Source organism: Bos javanicus, chromosome 15 (assembly GCF_032452875.1).
Source record: "Bos javanicus breed banteng chromosome 15, ARS-OSU_banteng_1.0, whole genome shotgun sequence".
NCBI classification, from domain to species: Eukaryota; Metazoa; Chordata; class Mammalia; order Artiodactyla; family Bovidae; genus Bos; species Bos javanicus.
Genome location: NC_083882.1, coordinates 41,444,908 through 41,460,746, shown reverse-complemented (window position 1 = coordinate 41,460,746; position 15,839 = coordinate 41,444,908). Strand labels below are relative to the sequence as shown.

The 15,839-nt window shown below is 45.9% G+C and overlaps 1 protein-coding gene across 2 annotated transcripts in view; it reads right to left on the bottom strand.

Moving 5' to 3' along the window:
• The window catches only part of GALNT18 (polypeptide N-acetylgalactosaminyltransferase 18), a 358,416-nt gene that overhangs the window by 48,952 nt on the left and 293,625 nt on the right, over positions 1-15,839 (bottom strand). For both annotated transcript variants that reach the window (XM_061440790.1, XM_061440791.1), the window contains exons 8-9: positions 12,710-12,847; positions 7,276-7,371 (exon numbers count right to left, since the gene is read on the bottom strand). In XM_061440790.1, coding sequence (XP_061296774.1) covers positions 7,276-7,371; positions 12,710-12,847 — 234 coding nt within the window. The remainder of the gene's footprint in view (positions 1-7,275; positions 7,372-12,709; positions 12,848-15,839) is intronic.

Here is a 15,839-nt window from a genome sequence, read left to right as displayed (position 1 = left end):
TTTGGAGCCCCCCAAAATAAAATCTATCACTGTTTCCATTGTTTCCCCATCTGTTTGCCATGAAGTGATGGGACCAGATGCCATGGTCTTAGTTTTTTGAATGTTGAGTTTTAAGGCAACTTTTTCACTCTCGTCTTTCACTTTAATCAAGAAGCTCTTCAGTTCTTCTTCACTTTCTGCCATAAGAGTGGTGTCATCTGCATATCTGAGGTTATTGGTATTTCTCCTGGCAATCTTGATTCCAGTTTGTGCTTCATCCAGTTCATTATTTTCATGATGATGTACTCTGCATGTAAGTTAAATAAGCAGGGTGACAATATAGAGCCTTGATGTAATCCTTTCCCAATTTGGAACCAGTCTGTTGTTCCATGTCCAGTTCTAACTGTTGCTTCTTGACCTGCATACAGATTTCTCTGGAGGTAGATAAGGTGGTATGGCATTTCCATCTCTTGAAAGAATTTGCCACAGTTTGTTGTGACCCACACAGTCAAAGACTTGGGCTTAGTCAATAAAACAGAAATAGATGCTTTTCTGGAACTCTCTTGCTTTTTCGATGATCCAGTGGATGTTGGCAGTTTGGTCTCTGGTTGGGCTTCTTTGGTGGCTCAGAGGATAAAGCATCTGCCTGCAATGTGGGAGACCTGGGTTCGATCCCTGGGTTGGGAAGATTCCCTGGAGAAGGAAATGGCAACCCACTCCAGTAGTCTTTCCTGGAGAATCCCATGGATGGAGGAGCCTGATAGGCTATACAGTTCACGGGGTTGTCAAGAGTTGGACATGACTGAGTGACTTCACTTTCTTTCTTCTTCCTTTTCTAAATCCAGCTTGAACATCTGGAAGTTCACAGTTCACGTACTATTAAAGCTTGACTTGAAGATTTTTGAGCATTACTTTGCTAGCAAGTGAGATGAGTGCAATTGTGCAGTAATTTGAGCATTCTTTGGCTTTGCCTTTCTTTGGGATTGGAATGAAAACTGACCTTTTCCAGTCCTATGGTCACTGCTGAGTTTTCCAAATTTGCTGGCATATTGAGTGCAGCACTTTCACAGCATCATCTTTTAGGATTTGAAAGAACTCAACTGGAATTCCATCACCTCCACTAGCTTTGTTCATAGTGATACTTCCTAAAGTCCCCTTCATTTCACATTTCAGGATGTCTGGCTCTAGGTGAGTGATCACACCATCGTGGTTATCTGGGTCCTGAAGATCTTTTTTGTATAGTTCTTCTGTGTATTCTTGCCACCTCTTTTTAATATCTTCTGCTTCTGTTAGGTCCATACAAGTTTCTGTCCTTTATTGTGCCCATATTTGCATGAAATGTTCCCTTGGTATCTCTAATTTTCTTGAAGAGATCTCTACTCTTTCCCATTCTATTGTTTTCCTCTATTTCTTTGCATTGATTACTAAGCAAGGCTTTCTTATCTCTCCCTGCTATTCTTTGAAACTCTGCATTCAAAGGGGTATATCTTTCCTTTTTCTCCTTTGCCTTTCATTTTTCTTCTTTACACAGCTCTTTGTAAGGCCTCCTCAGACAACCATTTTGCCTTTTTGCATTTCTTCTTCTTGGGGATGGTCTTGATAATTGCCTCCTGTACAATGACACGAACCTCCATCCATAGTTCTTCAGGCACTCTGTCTATCAGATCTAATCCCTTGAATCTATTTGTCACTTCCACTGTATAATGGTAAGGGATTTGATTTCGGTAATACCTGAATGGTCTAGTAGTTTTCCCTACTTTCTTCAATTTAAGTCTGAATTTGGCAATAAGGAGTTCCTGATCTGAGCCACAGTCAGCTCCCAGTCTTGTTTTTGCTGACTGTATAGAGTGTCTCCATCTTTGGCTGCAAAGAATATAATCAATCTGATTTCAGTATTGACCATCTGGTGATGTCCATGTGTAGAGTCTTCTCTTGTGTTGTTAGAAGAGGGTGTTTGCTATGACCAGGGCCTGCACCTAATGGATGCAGTCCACCCTAATGGATGGATGAACACCTGCCAAGGATACACAGCCCATCTCCAGGATGACCCAGTTCTCCCCAGATCTCCCAACTCATTGGGAAGGCCAGACTCAACAAATTCCTGCCACAGCAGAGTCCCTACACCTCCCTGTTCTTGGAAATGTGTGTGATTTGAGGCTGGTCTCAAGCCTCCTTACCTCTGGGTATTGACAGCTGTGTACCTCAAGCCTGGTAAGAGAGGGCAGCTGGGCCCCAGTGTTCATGTACAGACCAGTTACAGGAAGGTTCTGCGGGGGATGGGAGGGGGACCCAAGTTTTTAAGGCCTGCTGCAGCTCCACAACAAAAAGCTGATTTACAAAGCATCAAGGCAAGGCAGCTCCAAGTATTCCTGGCAAGCACAGCACAAGCTCACAACATCCTAGGCACCTGGATTTCAGAACAAGAGAATTCAAGGTAAACAGATTGGCAGAGCTGGCAGAACTGGGCCTGGAGATGGCCAGTCCAACTTCCTCACTGGCAGATAAGAATACACACCCAGACAAAACTAATCAATTGTGCTAGAGATGAAAATTGTCATTACCTGGACTTCCCTGGTGTTTCAGATGGTAAAGAATCTGCCCACAATGTGGGATACTTGGGTTCAATCCCTGAATCGGGAAGATCCCCTGGAGAAGGAAGTAGCAACCCACTCCAGTATTCTTGCCTGGAGAATCCCATGGGCAGAGAAGCCTGGAGGGGTACAGTCCATGGGTTCACAAAGATTTGGACACGACTAAGCAACTAACACATAGCATTGGATGGAAGTGTTGACCAAAAGGCAGAACGAGGAAGCCCACTGGGATGACGGGTTTGATGTAGGTGGTGCCTGTACAGTGTTTATGAATGTGGAAACTCACGGAACTGTATACTTAAGATGTGTATGCTGCTGCTGCTGCTAAGTCGCTTCAGTCGTGTTCGACTCTGTGCAACCCCATAGATGGCAGACCACCAGGCTCCTCTGTCCCTGGGATTCTCCAGGAAAGAACACTGGAATGGGTTGCCATTTCCTTCTCCAATTAAGATGTGTATACCTTAGTGTAAAAGCATACCTCAGTAAAAGAATAAAACAAAATAAGGCCCAGAGAGGGTTAAGGTGATTGCAAATGTGTGCCAAGACCAAGCCTCAGGCTTCCTGATGCCCCATTCACTGTCCTCACCCCTACCCCACTGCATTTTTGCTACTATAGCAAAATGCTCTCAGAGCCTATGGGTCAGCTCTGACCAAGGTTGGAGCCCATAGCACATGACACCTGAGGTCAAGGAAAGTCAGTCCAGTGTGAGCTGGGGTTAGAAACTGGAGGGTATTTATACTGAGTAAGGCTCAATGATCAGTAATAATAATAATATCATCATAGCAATAGTAATAGCTAAACATTTATTTAGCCCTTACTATATGCTAGGCATTATTTTAAATGTATTAAATCCTTACAACATTGTTCTTTATGGTATACACCATTATTAATCCATATTTTACAGGTGAAAGAAATAGGCCCACATTTAAAACCCTGTCCAAAGGTTCACAACTGGAAAGTTTCAAAGCTGCCATTTGAACTCAGGCAATCTGGCTCCAGAATCCATGCTCCTTACAGCAAAGACTGTCCCCATACTGAATCACCTGCAGCTGGAAGACTCGGCTTGCCCAGGCACCCACCATCCCACAGAGGAAACGTCTGACACGTGGCCAGAGATGCAGATGAGCATCGACACCACACGTTTCCACCTAGATTCGTTAAAAGTGAGTTCACCCATTGCGTCTTGGATCATACGTATTACAACACAGAAAGGGAATTTACACAAAGATGGAACTACTGTGACCTTGGCCATCTTGGCCCACACTCAGGAACAACTGAAACTCAGGTGCCTGACGGCACTAACAATCAGAGAAATGCAAATTAAAACTACAACGTGATAGCACTATACAACCACCACAATATCTCGAAGTTTAGAAAGACAGATAATACGGAATACTGTCAAGGATGGAGAAGAATTACAGCTCTCATATATGGCTGGTGGGGTAAAAATTAATACAACTACTTAGGAAAACTGTTTGACAGTGTATTAGATGGCTCTGGCTGCCATTACAAAATGCCACAGACTGGGTGGCTTAGAGGAAGATGGAACTACCTATGACCTTGTTTATTTTTTCGTACAGTTTTGGAGTCAGGAAGTCTAAGATCAAGGTGGTGGCCTGTTCAGTTTCCGGTGAGAGTTTCTGGTGCAAATGGCCACCTTCTTGCTGTGTCCTCACATGGCAGAGAGTGACGGACGGAGCGCTCTGGTGGCTCTTCTTATAAGGACACTATCCCCATAAAATCAGTGTTGCACTTTATGACCTTATTTAACCTGATTACTTCCTTACTCCGCATATAGACAGGCTTAGCACTTCAACACGTGAATTTTGGAGTGACACAGTTTCAGTCTATAGCATTCTGCTCTTGGCTCCCCAAGTTAATTTCCTTCTTTCACGCAATGTACATTCACTTCATCCCAACAACCTTGAAAGTCTTAACCCATTCCAGCACTGACTCTTAAGTCAAGATATCATCTAAATCAGGTATGTGTGAGACTCAAGGTATGATTCATTCTGAGGCAGAATTTCTCTCCAGCTAAGAACCTGTGAAATCAGACAAGTTATGCACTTTCAAAATATGATGGTGGGACAGGCACAGGATAGGTGATCACATTCCAAAAGGGAGAAACTGGAAAGAAGAAAGGGGTGATGGGTCGCAAGCAAGCTCAAAACCCAGAAAGGCAAAATTCCACTGGATCTTAAGGCTCAGGAAAAATCACCTTTGTCTGGATATTCTGCCCTCCAGACCCACTGGGGTGGCAGCATCACCCCTCACTGCTCTGTGGGGCAGCCTGCCCCTTTGGCTCTCTGGAGTGGCCCTGCTTACTGTTCAAGTTGCTTAGTGTCCAAGCTGCTTACTGCCTTGGTCCCACTCCACTGGCTTGTGGCAGGGTCATCCTGGCCTACTGAAACCAGAGTGGCAGGCCCATCCTTTGAGTGAACAGCCTTACCCTGGGGCCAGTGGTAGGAATAAGGACTTGTGCCCTGATGATCTCTAAATCACCTTCAGTATCCTATGTCCCTTTTCTTGTGGAACAGTACATGTTAACAATTGAATAGCTTTATGGTCCCATCTTACAGAATCCAAGAAGTCCAATAGCATTCCTTTGTCTTTCCCTGATTTACCTTTACTTCACTGGCAGTGTCCCTGCTGGTATAACCCCCTCTCTATTGATGCTTTCTGCTGTGAGATGGTTGATTAAGTCCAAGAGCCCCACCCTTTATCTCTTAATCAAATGATTGTTCAGTAGCACTTTTGGTATCCTCTCCAAATCAACCTTTCTCATTTTTTGTAATGTGCATAGGCTGAGAATTTCCCAGACCTTCACACTACGGTTAAACGAGGTCATAAGAGCAGAGCTCTGATGCAATAGGATTAGTGTCCTTTTAAGAAGAGACTCCAGAGAGCTTGCTCGTTCTTTCCCCCTTGCCACACAAGGACACAGTGAGAAGGTGACTATCTGCAAGCTAGAAAAAGAGAGACCAGCTCAGCTGGCACTTTGATCTTGGACTTTCAGCCTCAGAACTGTGAGCAAATACATTTCTATTGTTTAAGCTATCTGGTTTCTGGCATTTTGTTACAGCAGCCCTAGCAGACTATAGAATATAGGCAGTGTCTACTAAAAGTGATCATACGTCAACCCTATGACTCAGTGATTTGACTTCTAGGTTTAAATCCAGAAGAAACGAGTACATATGCACACCAAAAGACATGGACAAGAATGTCCATAGCAGTAGTATTTGTAATATTCCCAACCTGGCAGTAGCCCAACTGTCCATCAACAGTAGAATATACAGTAAATATGGCATGTTCATAAAATGGAATATGACATGGTAGGAAAAAAATGAGCAAATTACAACTATATATAACAGCATGGACACACTTTACAGAAATAATGATGAAGGAAAGATTCCAAAATGAGAAAGCATATACCCTATGAAACTATTTACATAAGGCTCAAAGCAATACTGTGGTTTTTTTTTTTTTTTTTGACCTGGGTGCTGTTCCACAGGTGTGTTTGCTCTGAAAGTTCATTACTCTGTACACTTATAATTTGTCTATTTTCTGCATATATGTTATATGCCAACAAAAAGTTTGCATAAAAGTAGTCATTCATTAAAAATGTTATACCATTCTAACAATGGAGAATGAGTTGATATGCTGTGTGGTGTGAGGATAATGTGATCTGCTGACTGTGACAGACCAATCAATGATGTCACAGCAGCTCGGCCCACAGAAAGGACCGGGGGGTAGAGATCACAGTGGGCATTTCTGGCAAGTCTTGGGATAGCACACTGGATAGAGATCACAGTGGGCATTTCTGGCAAGTCTTGGGATAGCACACTAATGACACATCACAGTATCCTTCAGTTGTATAACCTTCAGTTTAGGCAGGTAACAGCTCTTTAAAACACTTAACTTCAACTGCACAAACACATGTATCTTCTATACTAAAGTATCTTTTAAAAATCTTTCCATACTTCTGAAGGTATACTTCAGAAGGTATGTATACTGAAGTATGTATACTGAAGGTATACATACTTACTTAAGATAAATAAACTCTGAAAATGCCAAGTCATAATGGGTCAGTCCATGGTGTCCTTGGTCATTGATTGTCCATTGTACTTTGCTGAATAAATCATTTTTCTTGCCAGTGTCTCAATGTCCTCTTTGGATATCTGAAGCCTAGGCTATGAATGGAGAATTTTAGGGGGATAACTTACCTTTCTGGTAGCTTCCCTTCATTCTCTGCTGGAAGGTCAGAAGACCTAGAAAGGATCTCATGGCTATAAATTTTGGTCCCAGCTACGATGGAGCAAAGGGCAGAACCTGAGGCACTCTGAAGAGATTCTGAGATGGCAGGGAGTCTAGGGGAAACTTAGGGCTCCCTCCAGCCAGGGAAAGGCATGGTTGCCAGAGCCAAGACTGTAACCTGTGACAGTCTCCCCAGTGGAGGCAGGTGTCTCTCTTTAGAGATGTATCACCTTCCTTGTGCCCACCCCAGGGGATCCTGGCATCCTAGCCTCTCTCCTTTAGACTCCTTCCAGACATATAAGTATGACTCTCTTTTTTTCTCATGAGGATACTTTCTAATGAAAAGCCCCCAAGGTCCATGGGCCCAGAGTAGCCACGACAGAGTTGAGCTTCTCTTTTCCCACCAGACACACACATGTACACACCCGGCACGGGGATCTCAGAACTCACCTGGGGTGTCATCCCGTGGCAGATGTACACAATAGGAACATTTTCTGTCTCTGGACCCTGATCAAGACACAAATCACTCTTCAGGGAGTTCTGCAACTGAACACCAGAGGAGAGGCAGTCACACAAAAGAGAGAAATAAAAGCATTAAATCAGGAGAAACAATCATTCCACTGAGACAGGCTCTGCTTCCATAGTCAACTCTGCTTTCAGTCAACCCTGAATACTACAGAAATCAACAAGCACCAACTAATACCAAGAAACCAACAGCATTGGCCTTGCATTAAAGGTGCTGAAGGCAGAGCAGCCTCCTCTGAAGGACAAGACCTTGGACGCTGTTAAACAGCAAGCTGGATTTTGGGAGCTGAGAGGGTCTAGGTAAAAATATGGCATATACACACAAGATGGTACTACACTTCTCATCCTCTCCTTTTGCACAAGGGTGGCATAATGGCCAACAGAAGTCCCTGGATGGAAGACTTTGTTCTTGAGGGTTGGGGGAGGTGAGGAACATGTCAGCTGTTTGGGGGCCTGGGATGTCCCCTGGGATCAGGCCTTCTCTGTCTCCTCCAGATCCAGTGGTGGCTGGCCAGGCCCCAGTGGGGACCCAGCTGATGAAGTTTCCCTAGAGTGGAAGGAAGGTCTGGTGGGTGAATAAGAGAGAAGGGGACCAGAGAGGGAATAGGAGAGGGGAGAGGTGTCTCTTATCCTCACCTACAAACACATGCCAGTCAACAGTACAAAAGTCCTATGAATCAATATCTTAGCATATCTAGGTAGGAAAGCTGATAGTCAACATCCCCTTCTGGCTTAGCCCACTCTCAGCCCTTGGAAAGGGCAGCTTGTGGTTCACGTGGCCCTGTTTACACGCCACAGCTGAGGAGACCAGGGCAGGCACCAACTCTCAGTTTAGAATGAATGGACAATTCTCTTTCTTTCCTCCTCTCTCCCCATCCTTCTCTTTCTGGAATGTGACAATCTCATCATCCTCTTATTCTGCCCTAGGAGTCCTGATGAGAGACCAAACACTGTGCTCAGTGGGTGCTGGCCTCTCAGATTGTGGGGCCATTTAGATCGGGCATGGAGATCTGTTGGGCTTGTGCAAGCAGAGAAATCCAGCTGTGATGAAGTGGGGATGAAGCAGGAGGCAGACGGATTTAGAGACAAGAGATGATCCTGCCCCCACTGTGGTTTTCGTGGCTTCCCAGCACGAGTGCCTGGGTCCAGCTGTACTTCAGTTCCTGGGCCTGTAAGAGACCTTATGGTATCTTTACCCACCTAAACTGAAGCTAGCTTACATAGCTCTTCTTAGTGATCAAAGCACTTTATTTACAACTGGAGGCTGGAGATGGGGATCCAGGGGAGACCAGGGCAATGGGCCACAGGTGGGTCATCTATCCCGGGAGGGCCAGAGGCAGACAGCAGCTAAGTTCTTGTAGTCTTCATGGATGTGGTAGGAGTGCAGTGAACCCAATTAAGGAGTGTGAAGCGCAACAGATAACTGGAGGCCCCCACTTGATCTATGAACATCCTGTTCTTGACAGGGGACAAAGAACAGAGTCAAATTCTTTTCTTTTGAGCTCCCTTTCCCTTACTGGGTGATAGCAGCTCAATCTCAAACTTGGAGTTTAGAGGTTCTGAAGAAATATGAACATGTGTCAGCTCCCTAGGCAGGGCCCCAGAAGCATCCACGCAGCACAAAATCCTCTATCATAAACCAACTACCTGACCTGTGTGGGAGGAGTATATGCAAATATGCCCCGGACTCCTCCCACGGCCCACTGATCCATTAGTGAGACCTGCATAAAGTCCCAGAAAGCCCTGGTGTCAGACACGGCTCTTCTGTGGGCCCCCAAAGCTGGCCTCTGAATGAGGGTGGGTGGTGACTTTTGATAAAGTCCTCTTTGATTCTGTGTCATCCATCCCCCATTAAGCAGATTTTCTGTTGAGAAAGTTGGGAGAGAAGCTGAGATGAAATCCTGGCTCCAGCTGTTTGGTCTTGGGCAAAGCTACATAACTCCTTGTCTGTTTCCTTCTGTCTCTCAAATACGGACAATTATATTGCCAACCTCATACGTATGTGGATTAACTGAAATAATCTCTGCAAGTGCTTAGTACAAGGCCTGACAAATAGCAAAAGTGCGATAATTGTTAGGTGCTGTTATTACTGCTATAACTATCCTGAAAGCCATTCAGGGAAGTTAGTGTTTATGACTGCATCTATGTGCCAGGTTCCAGGTGAAGGGCTTTCCATGCTTTATCCCACCTAATCCTCAAAATTACTCAGCCAGATTGGTAATATTAACTCTCTTAAGGGTGCAGGAAGTTATGTCGTAGCAAGAAGCTCTGCCTCACCTCTCGGTCTGTAATACTGTTCCCACTGCATGGGCCCTCTGCTTTGGCCTTCTCTTTTCCCTGACTAAGCCCTCCTCCTCCCGTGGTTCTCAGCCTCTCTGTCACTCTGGAAGCCTTTCCTGGCCCACATCTGGGTGTGAGGCCACCACACCTCCATTTCTCTGAGCGCAGCACTTACACACTGTATTCTTGTCACTTCCCTACTTGCCTGGCTCCTCTATCAGTCACCAGACTAGGTCTCAGGCTTTCTCACTGCCTGTGACACAGGACAGCCCTGGCACATATTAGACTGTAAGTACATATGGGATGAACGAATGAAGAAAATGAGTAATGAATGAATGGCCTCATAGTTGGAAAAATGGCAGAGCTGGAGTCTGTCTCCAAAGCCCAAGCTCTTTCCATCATAAAATGGTGACAATCCTGAGACTGTGAAAAATGTCCCGTGAAGTGATATGACTAACCTTTAAGGTTTTACAAACTGCCAGGGTTACACAGTGATTAAGTAGCAAAGCTAACTTTCAGAAGCAGGCATGTCTGTTTCTGGATGCTACTCCATCTCTCCTGTCAGCACCAGAGCTGGGATTATTCAAACCATGCTGTCTCCCAGGCCTGAAGCTCAGTAATCCTGGAGGAGGCCCATGCCCACACTGCAAGGTCCATGATCCTTCTGCCTGCCAGAGGCATCAGTGAGACCTTTTACTAGATTAATGGTCTGGGTTATACAGACTTGACAGTGACCGGAGAGTTCCGGGGGGTTATTTGACCTGAGCAATGAAGTTTAGGCATGAGTTGGAAGGGGAAAAAAAATCCCTTCACCGAGAAGACATCTGGTCTCTCCGACTTCAGAATAAAAGAAACCACCAGGAAGAAAGATTCAGCTCCACAAATTGTCTTGCTCTTGTACTGCATCCTGCCTCAACCATCGTCAGCTTACTGCCCTCATTGAGTTCATTATGCTCCTGGACAAGCAAGTGTCTCTGCTCATGTAAGAGCGCAGCCCATGGAGGAGGCAGGAGAGAGGGGCTCCAGCTGAGCCCTGAACAGTAGCCGGCGAATGCACACGTGCAGGGTCACAGACATCCGCCAGTCCCAGGAATGGCTGACACAGCTCAGCCCTCTGGAGTGGCGGGAGGATGGGTTTTCAGCATGACAGAGTGAAAACAGCCTCCACTGTGGACTCAGCCAGATCTAGATCACAACATGGATATGCCACTTACTATTTGACCAATCAAAGGTTTCTGGGTGTGATCTGGGTGAGGGGTCTACATGGTAAACGTGCGATCTGTGCTCCTAAGATGCGACTCTTTCGCTTACACGACCAGAATGTCTTGGGCCCAGACCCAGGATTGGAATGGCTGCGTGCAAGCACCTCCACTGTTATGTCTCTCTGGCTGAGTTTGGTGAATACTTTTAGCTACAGCTAACAGCTTGGTGAGACCATGAATCCAGAAGCTTGCCTTGGCTCTCAGAGGCCTGGGCCAACAGCTTCTCCGGAGCCGCAGCAGCATGTCTGTCCTGTTTTGGTTCAAGAGTAACCAGGCAGCACACATAACGTGCTGTGGACAGCGTGTCCGCCGTGTCCTTAGGACGGTTCTGGGGGGCTGGATGGGGCGGATGGGCACCTCACAGTCCAGTGTGCTTCCACAGCGAAGGCGGGATCTGGGGCCTCAGGTAACAGCTGAGCAGCGCCAGCTGATGAGTTTCCTGACATCTGAATTATACCAGCCTGAGAAGGGGAGAGGAAAGAGGCTACTGGGTGGTTCTCTCAGGACATGTCAGCCACAACACGGGGACTCTCATGGGAAGACACGACCCCCTCCGATAGTCAGGCCTCCGGGGACAACAGAGGCCCTGCAGGGGGGTAGAAAGGGGCAGTTCCTGGGACCCTGTCTCCTTTAGAATCCTAGGATGTGAGCGTTAGCAGGCCTGTGGGAACACTGAAGCCGGCCTTCAGCAGAATTCTTCCTCTCTAGGCTGAGGCTGTGCCCATTAAGTTCCTGCTGAGGCAGGCCTTGAACTCAGTTCTGGCCACAGGCCATCAGAGGAAGAATTCTTCCTTCAAGTTTTCATCCTGGAATATCTAAAAGGCCTGAGGGGACACTCCAAAGGGAGGAGTGGGAGTGATATCAGAAGCTGACGTGCTAGACTCAGTTTCACTCAGGCTGACGGCCTGTGTGAACATGGGCAGACACTGTACTTCTTTCTTTCCCCATCTGTAACACACCAGGGGCAGGGAGTGAGCCTAGTAAACCCAGGGGATAGTTATGAGGGTAATTTTGAGGGCTTAACTGTCATAGAGAATTTTCATGTGTTCGCTCAGCAAAAACCAGACCAGGCATCCAAAAATCAATCAGGTATTTAAAATACCTTAAGAGTTGTAATGTCCTCGGGATATTGGAAGCATGGGGAGAGTTTATCATCTTCAAAGTATTTTAACCTCAGACACAAAATACATTTCTATATCAGAGACTTTCTTCTACCCATGAGGAGAGCATTATTTTACCCCACTTAACATATGAAGAAACTAAGACCTATAGACATTAAGACACTTGCCCAGGAAGTGGCTGGGTCAAGATTGGAACCAGGTCCATGTGGATCCAAACCCTCTGCTCTGCCTCTCTGTCTTGCTGTCTCTGCTGGGGGAACCACCAATCAATAAGTGGTACTAAAACATCGCTGAAAATCCAATGAACTCTGGAAGGATATGTTTCCCAAATCTGCTTTCTAGGAGGCTCTGTGTGAGTGGAAGATGTAGCACCTCGGGTAAGGGAGGCATGCAGGCTGGTCGGTAGAATCTCAGGCACCCATGCTTGGGAAACAGTTGGGGCTGTCTTGCAATGTTAACCTAACTGCATGTTTTTGCTTTATTAAGTAGCATATTCATGTGTGGGGCCAGAGCTGAATTGCTTAGGATTGTAAGGAGAGACTAAGCACCTCTCTCAAGAGAATGGAGAGGTCTGGGCTATGAACATATAGGCTGCTTCACATGAAGTTCTAGAAACCAGCCTCTTGTCCACAGGTCTACCACAGGTCCCACTCGGGCAGATGTGTCTGGATGAAACCCCAAGGGTGGGCTCCTTACCACCCCGTAGGCAATGATGTCTGAGTACATCCTCATTTCTGGGTACACGCTGACCAGGTACCACCGGAAGGTCTTGCACTGCAGCTGTTTCCTCAGAGCCTTCCTTGCAGTGATGTCCCCGATGTCGATTCCTGAGTCCTGTGCGAGATGCAAACACAGAGATGCAGCCGCCACCATGGTATGGCTTTTCCCAGACCCTCCCTAACCACAGTTCTGGAGACTGCCTGGTGAAGGCATTACCTGGGAACTCAACTCAGGCATTTCCCCATGTGTGCCCTAGCCCCATAACCGTCCCTGTTTGGTCTGCAAAACAGGAGATCAGCACCGATGGGGACTGTTATCAAAGGCCATTGAAAATAAAGGGACTAAATCCTTTAAAAATACTAAAGAAAAAAAGCTATGGTCTTTGTGTAAGTAAAAGAAATGGAAGAATATAGTCTGAGTAAGGCTATCACTTTGCTGACAAACGTCTATATAGTCAAAGCTATGGTTCTTCCAGTAGTCATGTATGGATGTGAGAGCTGGACCATAAAGAAGGCTGAGTGCCAAAGAATTGATGCTTTCAAATTATGATGCTGGAGGAGACTCTTGAGAGTCCCTTGGACAGCAAGGAGATCAAGCCAATCAATCCTAAAGGAAATCAGTCCTGAATATTCAGTGGAAGGACTGATGCTGAAGCTCCAATAGTTTGGCCACCTTATGTGAAGAGCTGACTCATTGGAAAAGATCCTGATGCTGGGGAAGATTGAGGGCAGGAGAGAAGGGGGCGATGGAGGAAGAGACGGTTGGATGGCATCACTGACTCAATGGACATGAATTTGAGCAAACTCCGGGAGATAGTGAAGGAGAGGGAAGTCCGGTTGCTGCAGCCCATGGGGTTGCAAAGAGATGGACATGACTGAGCGACTGAACCAACAACACGGTTACCTCTATCTCAAGAGATAAGATGAGAGATTCTGAACTGTGTGGGGAGAGGGAGAGGAAAGGAAAAGAGTTGAAGATGGAATACTGCTAATTCTAATACTATTTCTAGTGATCAGGGCAGCTAAGGCTTACATAACACAATGTGCCAGGCTCTGTTCCATATGAGACAGACACATATATTTTTATATTTTACTTATAGTAAATGTTTAGAATTCCATGGCAGGTCAGCTGGTAAAGAATCCACCTGCAATGCAGGAGACTTCAGTTCGATCCCTGGGTTGGGAAGATCCCCTGGAGAAGGGAATGGCTACTCACTCCAGTATTCTGGTCAGGAGAATTCCATGGACTGTATAGTTCACGGGGTTGCAAAGAGTCAGACACGACTGAGCAACTTTCATTTTCACTTTATATTAAATTTACATATATGGTCCTATTTAAACTCATGAGGGAGCACAACATAACCCTCATTTTATAGATGTGGGAGGTTCAGTGACCTCCTGCATGACTTGCTTAAATCCCACAGCTAGTAAGTGATGGAGTTGAAAGTTGAACCCAATCAGCCTGGGTCTGGAGTTTGTGCTTTAAAATTTCCAGGGCATTTGCAGGAGCCTGACCTTCTGCCTGCTTAGACCAAGTCCTTGTTGAAGAAGCAGAGCCCCTCTCTCTAAGCCTGGGGTGGAGGGGTGCTTAGCACAGACAGTACTATGTCCCTCATTTCCCAGGTGTACCAAAGACGTGGCCCTGAGCCACTGAGGTGGAGCAGGCAAGGAGCAGTCACAGAGACAAGTGTGTGTCCTTGAGTGTGAGCAAGAGAGAACCTCCCACATTTCTTGTGGTCCCAGGAAGCCCTGGGACCTGCACCCCAGCTGTTGAATACGGCACAAAATCAGCTGAGAAACAGCTGATGCCACAGCAGGAGATGGAGAGGGGTCCCTCCAGTTGGGGATCAGATGGAGACAGGTGACATCTCAGAGGATGACACCATGGAGCCAGGGACCAGATGGGGCAAGTGTCATCTCATGAGATACCAGCCCAGAGCGGAGACAGGAGGATGGGAAAGCACAGGTCTCTCCCTCTGACACTGTGGTCCATGGGCTGCCAGTGTGACTCCACCTGGTTCTACCATCAATTCTGGGATCAAGTTAGTGGGGTTGGGAAAATAATGAAATTGACAGTTTAACTCTGAAATGTCTGGGAAAAACCACAAAGATAGTTGCTGCATGTATCTGGACATGATCAGAACACATTCTTAATATCAGACAATGGGGGCTTGAGTCAAAACAAAAATAAATATAGAAGAAATACATTTATTTTTGTCTACTGAAGTTGAGGTCATGTAAAAATTTGAACTTGCTACAGCTTGAAGGTTTAAGCTCTGGAATCCAAGGGTGCAATTTCAGTGAGGTTATGCCCTTTGAGCATTTCCTAATAACCTCTTCTATGATTGGTCTGCCCCCCAGCTCCTGCCCAGAGCCTTCCCAGCAACTTCTGCTTGTTCTTTCTCTGCTGGACCCCCGCTCCCTGACGATCAGGAAACGTGTCCTGCTGATCTCTGTGCCCCTAGTCTAGCACTGCACCTGAGCTCTACTGATGAGACTGAGTTGAAAAAGTATGTATGAAACAATGAACACAGCAACTGACGATAAATGTATCCTGCTCAATCCTCTGTTACGTATTAACTTAAAGACATCTCCTAAGTACTAACTCTTTAAATTTCTCTGTACTTTACCCATACATCACAAAGCTATTTGCCTGGACCCAGGCCATCCCACTTAATGCTATATGTGATGACAAACGAACACTGTCTCAGCTTTTACAGAAAGCCACTAGAAGAATCTGTCTAAGGAAGACCTCTGTGTTTTCCTAAAAAATCTAGGTTCCCATGGGAAAACTTCCTTTCTACATTCAGGATCAAGGGAGAGTTTGTCTCTCTACTTATAACCTAATCAAAAGTGGGAGAGAGACAATACATCACGAGTACACTCTACTTTAACTTCTAAGAGACTCAAGAAACAGAGTTTTGCTCGGCTTCTGTGTCTGGATATCATGTCCCTTTCCCCTTCCTGTTTATTAATTGACTTTTGCCTTCCCATTTTAATGGTTCAGCACATCTGTACTGTGCTGTTCGCTGTAAATTGCATCAAACTATTTCGGAGCAGGAGGCAGAAATTGGGAAATAAGCAAACTTCCTCAGAGAAGGTCACCT